Source organism: Triticum dicoccoides, chromosome 3B, assembly GCF_002162155.2.
Source record: "Triticum dicoccoides isolate Atlit2015 ecotype Zavitan chromosome 3B, WEW_v2.0, whole genome shotgun sequence".
NCBI lineage: Eukaryota > Viridiplantae > Streptophyta > Magnoliopsida > Poales > Poaceae > Triticum > Triticum dicoccoides.
The window spans coordinates 49,389,793-49,396,884 of NC_041385.1; the positions used below are offsets into that span (position 1 = coordinate 49,389,793).

At 48.7% G+C, this 7,092-nt stretch overlaps 1 protein-coding gene across 1 annotated transcript; it reads right to left on the minus strand.

Annotated features, from left to right (window-relative positions):
* Positions 1–4,822: 4,822 nt before the first annotated feature.
* LOC119274633 (transcription factor DIVARICATA-like) lies at positions 4,823–7,086 on the minus strand. The gene is made up of 3 exons (XM_037555348.1): positions 6,948–7,086; positions 6,017–6,517; positions 4,823–5,587 (listed from the first exon to the last, which is right to left on the minus strand). Exons 2-3 carry the CDS (start codon positions 6,490–6,492, stop codon positions 5,170–5,172), a joined length of 894 nt encoding a protein of 297 aa, XP_037411245.1. The 5' UTR covers positions 6,493–6,517; positions 6,948–7,086; the 3' UTR covers positions 4,823–5,169.
* Between the last annotated feature and the right edge of the window lie 6 nt (positions 7,087–7,092).

Consider the following 7,092-nt stretch of genomic DNA (forward strand, 5'->3'; position numbering starts at 1 on the left):
GTATTCACACATGTACTAAGTTTCCGCTTAATACAATTCTAGCATGAATAATAAACATGCATCATGAAATGAGGAAATAAATAATAACTTTATTATTGCCTCTAGGGCATATTTCCTTCAAAATCATGAACGTGGCATTGACAAAATTAATAATATACTGATTATGATCTAGATAAGCATGTACTACGCATATAGTAGAAATATCTACGCACATAGCTAGTACTGCTAAAACAGAAATAAACAAGAGCGGGGTAAACGAGTTATACCCTCCAGTAAGCCAATTGGCCGTAGCAGCGGTGGCAACGGCAGCAGCCCCTCCTCAGCCGCCTTCTTGTCAGCAGTGGCCTTCTCGGCAGCGAATCACTCAGCTTCGGTGGACATGATGATGAAGAAGACAATGCAGTGGAGGAGACGAATGTCGACAAGCAGTCTCGTAGGAGACGCTCCCCAAAAATCTAAATGCCCCTCTCCCGTACAGGATCCAGAGAGGCAGGGTTTCGAAGGCCTGCTCTCCCGTCAACCGTGTACGCGGTGGGCGAGAGGGGATCATCGGCGGCAGCAGCAGCAAAAGAAACGACAGAGGGCGGTGCACGTGAAAGCAGAGCGGATGTGATCTGTTCTTCGTGGCGGCTACGCCTCAGTTATATAGGCACGAGCATGGTGGATAGATGTTGGCAGGACCCATGCCCGAGTCGGTAACAGCGCACGATCCGACATCTCATATCGTGGCCCATCTGTTAAGGACTCCTCCATTTCTGATCGGCAAAAACTAAGCACATAGGTTTGAGCTCGGCTCAATCCCACAAATTGCGACGCACGCACGTCATCGGCGAAGGAACACGTGGGAACCACTTCTTTTTTCAAGCTCCAATATCATGTGGAAGATAATCTCTTACAAGGAGATCTAACTCATCTTCCACTAGCAAGGTGTGGACTAAACTTCCCACCACCTCCCTTATCGTCACACCTACGTGGGCCCTTAGAAATTTTCTAAAATTGTTAGATGAAACCAAGGCACGTCCTATAATATTTCAAAGATCTGAAAAGTACAAATGCAAGGTAAAGCCGCCATTTTATTTTTTTGGTAAAAAGAAGGTAAAGCCACCTCATGTTGTCAAGACGAAGAAATGTTCGGAGTCTACACATCTGTTTGCGTCTTCTTGAGACCGAATCCGTTGTTGAATGACGGCCAAAGTAGGAGGAACACGTGTTCTATGTTGCGAAAAAACAAAACAGAGAAAATTTTAACATGCTCCCTTCATTTTACACGTGAAGTAAGTATGTAAGAGTTAACCAGATCACTAATTAATAAGATCAACGACTCAGATCTAATATATATATATCCTTACCGCTCGTGTAAAATGAGGAGGTAGGAGGGATCATGTTAAAACTGCTCAAGCAAGAAGATGGAAAACGTGCTTCCCAGCTTGACTGTTCGTCTCTACTACTAGAAAAAAATGGATGAATTTCTCCATAAAAGAGAGAGAAAACATATATGATGTGATATTAAGCTGAGAAGAAGAAAAATAGATCTGCTGAACCTATATACTCATCCTACGCAAGCAAACAGTCTCTCCGAATCATCCGTCCATTGGCCTGCCTGCCTGCACCGCACATGGCATGTCGCCGCGATGGCGATGGCGATGGCAACGACGAACGGCAGCAGCACCTTTCACCGCGAGCAGTTCCATCAGGCCCCGGTGCAGTGCCCCTCTACCTGCCTTGGCTTGGTCTTGCAGTTGCAGATGGCCTGCCAAGTTGCCTGCCCCATTTCGGCAGCATGCATCCCCTCCCTGGCGAGCGGCGACGTCTCCACCACCCGAGAGCCAGATGCCAATCTTCTCTTGTCATTCTCTCATCTGCTGATGACGGTGCTGATGAAGGCAATCAGCCCTGAAGGAACAGCGACATCAGTTTCGCTCGCGGTACTGTCGAATCAGGGATTATTGCCGCCTAATCTCTTTTTCACAACTTATTTTCGTTTGTTCCTGCTAAACTCAACCATAATCCCTGTCTCAGGGCTAACTTTCTTTCGGTCACTTCCTTCAATGCTACAGCGTCAGCATTTCACTTGGTCTGAAATTAAACTGGGCAGTTCAGTTCAGTTACTCATCACTGCTCATCAGAGTGATTGAAGCCTTTCTATTATGGGAATGCTGGCGCCTGGCAGCATTGCTGGCCCATCTGTCTGTCCTTCCTTCCCGACGAATGTCTCCGTTCTAGTTTCGCGCAGTGCATTGCCAATCCCAACTGTGCACTGAACCGCAACAACAGCTTGTCTGCATCACAAGGCTCACCAACTTTCTTTTTCTACTATCTGACTGATGAATCCTCCTGGATGCATGCATGCATGCACAATCAAGGTTCATCAGTCTGACACATGTTTTATGCCAAGAAGATCATCAGGGAAAGGTGTACCAATACTTGTTGGATGTTACAGTGCGACAGTTCCAGAGTAAACTAAACAGCACTGTGGCTACTTAATTTAGTCTGAAAAACTGGATGTCCTTGGCAATTCATTTAGTTACTTAGTTAGTTATAGATCATGACCATCATTGTTCATCACAGTGTTACCATTACTGCCTCCTGCCTGCCTTGCTACCCATCTGTCTGACACTGTAACTGTTTCTGTTATCTCCTGCCTGCCTCCTCCTGGATGCATGCACAAGGCTCTTCGGTCTGACACTGTAACTGTTTCTGTTATCTTCGGAGAATTTGTTCCTTTCAAGGCTATTATCATCTCTTCTCTGGGTTCACAAACAAGAAAAGAGATAGGAGGTGTGCCTTCTTCTGCCGTGTGGAAATTCTGCTTTTCTCGACGGTCAAGACTATACTGCCGCCGAAATTCATGCGAGAAACTTACCGGCTAAGGGTCTGTCTGACAAGTGTCAGACGCAGGTTAAGCTGTTAAAAGTCACCTCAGATTGATTGTCAAGATGAAGGAATGTTCGGCACGGAGTTTGTTTACCCGTATGTCTGTCTGTGTTTCCGCAGTTTGTGAATGACAAGAAAAAAAATGTATCAGATGCCAAAGAGACATTTGTCTCATCGCCGCCTCGTTCATGCCGGGTGCCAACGACGATGAGGCCGGACCATCCCGGCCGCCAGTAAAGGATTTTTAGTTGTTTTTCAAAGTTGTTTCAAGGGTTCTTTTGCTATGTAAAAATTGATCCAGAAATGTATGGAAAATCGGTGTCCGTTTTATTGGTGACTCCGGTTGGATGGCCTGCTCCCGTCCGCTGTCCACGGGCATTTGGTGCCGTCCATTTGATGATCTACCTCAGTTAGTTAGTTAGAGATCATAATCATCATGTTCATGAGAGTGATCCAGGCCTTTCTATTCCAGGAATGCTATCAGTAGTACTGACTCCTGCCTGCCTGCCTACCCATCTGTCCTTCATGATGAGTTCTGGTTTATCTCAGATCCTGGTCACCACAGTGTTGCCAGATGTGCAGTGCAGCACAACACTACCATGTCTGCATCACAAAGCTCACCAACTTTCCATTTCCATCTCAATCCTCCTGGATGCACATGGCTCATCGGTCTGACACTTTAACCGTTACTGTTATTTTTGGAGAGCTGGTCCCTTTTTAAGGCTCTCATCTTCAGGTTCAGAAACAAGAAAGCTTTTTCTTATACTATATACTGTGTAGAAATGTTTGCTTTTGTTGTCAATGCAAAGGTCAAAAACTAACCGCAGCCGGAATTCACGCGAGAGACTTACCGGTTACGGGTCTGTCTGAGAAGTACAGACGCAAGTTAGACTGTTAGATTGTCAAGATGAAGAAATGTTCGGCGCGGGGGTTTACCGATCTGCCCGCGTCGTCTCCATGAGGCGGAAGCTGTTGTAAAATGACAGGAAAAGTAACAGAAACACATGGTTCACGGTAAGAATATCGTCGACGTAAACCATGCTTTCCACTTTGGTTGGTCATGTCTCCATCAATGATTTGGAAAAAGAATGCATTGCTACATGATATATCAAAAGGAAAAGAATGGTAGTATACAGGTGACAAGAAATGCTGCTTGAAGCAGCAGCAACCACAATGCCACATCCATCACACCCAGAAGCTTCTAATGACACACAACAGTGCCACGTCCATCAAGATCATCACCATCATCACCATCATCATCAGAGAGCTGAGCTGAGCTGAGTGAGTGGTTTTGTGTTTCTGCACTGCAACTTGCAGAAAAGGTGAGGCAGAAAAGCACAAGCACCCAGCACACAAGTTGGCCAAAAAACAAAACATTTTGTGCCCAAGTGCTGCCCCCTGTGCTATTCTCCACTGTTGTCACAGGGATCTGCCTCACATCTGTGGTGGATGCCCTGCCTTTTCTCAATGAGGGAAAGATGAACAGGGCCAAAAAGGAGTGAGGGAAAGATTTGCAAAAGTTGATGGAAAAAGGAGGCTGCCAAAGCATGAGATGCCAAAGCTAGTGCAAGTCTGACTCATTTCCAATTCCATTGTTTGGTGGATCCAGCATCATCATCATCATCATCAGTATTAGTAGTAGTAGTAGTAGAGATCTATAGAAGAGAATAACTTCCTATTTTTTAAAGGACTTAATTGCACACTAACAATGCAAAGGTCAATCCACAAGGTTAGAAAAAAATGGAGATGCAATCAAGCAAAAAGTTGACCAGATGAGCAAGGCAGGTAAATGCTGGATGACTCACTGCAAACTCATTTTGGTTTATCCGAAAAAATTACACTTGCAAACATCGGACGGCGCAAGCACCGAGATGGATGAATGATAGATCATAGATGTGGATAAGTATGTGTGAGATGCTGCATGAGTAGGGTTTCCAATAACATGAGCTGACCAGAAAGCAGGATCCATGAAGATTGAAAATTAAGTCCACTTGACAATGTACATGATCAGTACTGAGCACTAGTATTCCCTGTCTGTCTCAAGATACTACAGCATCAAGTTCTTGCCATTCTTCTCCCTTACATTCTTCAGTATCCACACCAGAAATTATGGACTACTACCAAAGCATCACCAGCATCATACCTCTCTCTCTCTCTCTCTCTGCTATGTTCTGAAAAATCCCCATAATCAATTACTTACTTCAATAATAATACAGGCAGTGAGGCTACAGCAAGGGCCATATTACACTAGACATCTGATCGGTGTCGTCGAAATGGATCGAAAGGTTGCATCTTCTAATACAACATGCTCCGGTTCGCCGCCAGCTGATCATGCAGAGGGCCACACTGGATGCCTTGATCTTGCAAACCCATGCCGTAGCTCGGCGGCGAATTGTATGGCGCATTCGCTCCGCCGTGCTGCTTGGTGTCGGCCGGCAGCGAGAACTGCCCCGTTGCCGAGCTCGGAGCCGGTGCGCTGGACTGGGTGATCATGGATGACTGGGACGGCGAGGGGGGCTGGTCGTCCAGGTGCACCGTGGTGATGTCGTGGATGCTCGACCGCCTCTTGTCCTTGCCGCCGCCGGAGCTGAGCCTGATGAAGTACTTCTGCGCGTGGCTGGCCACCTGCGTCGGCGTCCTCGTCTGCACGAAGTTGCGCGAAATGTTCCTCCAGTCCCCTTTGCCGTACTTCTTCAGGCCTAGGAGGAACAACCTGGCCACAAGAACAGAGCATATGATCAGGTTCAGCAACTAGTAGTATTGATCATGCACTCTTGCTTCACATCAGGCTACATGACACCAAAGAACAGAGCATAATGAACTCTTGCTCTACATCAGGCTACATGAGCATCAAACATCATGCTACATATGACTGTCTCATCAAATTCCTAGTGAACAAAGACAAGTAATTCACTTTCAGAAAACAGTTCTTCCATATGGTTGAATTATTCTTCCAATTTGGCATGTTTTAAATGCTGGCATAGCCATCTGATGATGTAAAGCCTGTTGATTGATGGTGAATTCAAGAGAAGAAAATTTATATCACTAGCTAGTCTTGTGCATGACATGGATGGAGCAGAGCAATCACTCTCACAAGTCATTGAGATCAGAGAAGAAGAATCGTGGTGGTAGTAGTGCTCACTTGTGCTCGTCCTCGGTCCACGGCACCCCCTTCTTCCTCTCCTGCTCCGGCGTGCGGCCGCCGTGCCGCCTCCCCCCGCCGCAGCCGCCGAACCGGTAGCCGTGCCGGAAGTCCCCGGCGCCGGCGTGCCCCCCGCTGCCGTCCCACTGCAGGGTGAAGGCGGCGGCCGCGCCGGCGCCCGCCGCGCCGGGGCCGTAGCCGGGGAAGGTGCCGGACTCGATCTGGCGGACGTCGAGCTCGAGGCTCTTGAAGTGGTCGACGACCTCGCGGACCGTCTTGCCGGTGGCGTGCGCCACCTTGTCCCAGTCCGGGCTGCGGAGGTCGAGCCCGGCCAGCGCCCGCTCGAACTGCTTGTTCTCGTCCGCCGTCCAGGCGCGCGGCTGCCCCGTGAACCAGCCGCCCGCGCCCCGCGGCCCGCCGTAGTAGCCCATCGCCGCCGGCGGCAGCACCTCCATCCACGGCTCCCTCATCATCATCGCCGCTCACCTCACCTCGGCTCGCCTGCAAGAAGAATTCACCCAGCTTCAGCTCCAGAGATGTCCGCAGATTAGCACAAAAAGTTGGATTCAGACGACAGCGGAGCAGCTCAAGATTCCGTGGACAATAGCAGGATCGATCTCCCCCGCCTTGGTGCGAATCAGATGAGGCAGATTTGGAGGAAAAGGTAGGAGCGGAATCTTTCTGACTGTACGACATGATTGACGAGCAAGCAGGGCCGGGATTCAAGAACAGTACCCCGAATTACCCCAATCAACACCAACCAGAACCCCGAATTACTCAACCGCAAAACCAAATTCAGCTCCCCCCGAACAAACCTCCTCCGAATTCGCCGGAAAAGGGGCGGAATTTCACCGGCACGGGGACCAAAGAAACAGACAAAATCGAGGAGCAGAGGAGAGCAGAGCAGCTCCGAGAAACCAAGATCACTGACCTCCTCTCGATCTCCGGCGGCTGCTGCTGCTGTCCCTGGCCGGCTGGAGGACAAAAAGGCGATCTCCCTGGGTTGCTGCTGGGATTGCTCGCGCCAGAAAAGAGACGGATCTCCTCGCTCGCTCCCACCCAGAGGCAGCAGCGGC

What these genes read in the sequence shown, in the direction of transcription:
- LOC119274633 (XM_037555348.1), bottom strand. Translation starts at nt 6,492, where the DNA reads ATGATGATGAGGGAGCCGTGGATGGAGGTGCTGCCGCCGGCGGCGATG. An exon ending in TGGACCGAGGACGAGCACAA is followed by an intron (nt 5,588 to 6,016) that starts GTGAGCACTACT and finishes TCTTGTGGCCAG; the next exon opens with GTTGTTCCTCCTAGGCCTGA.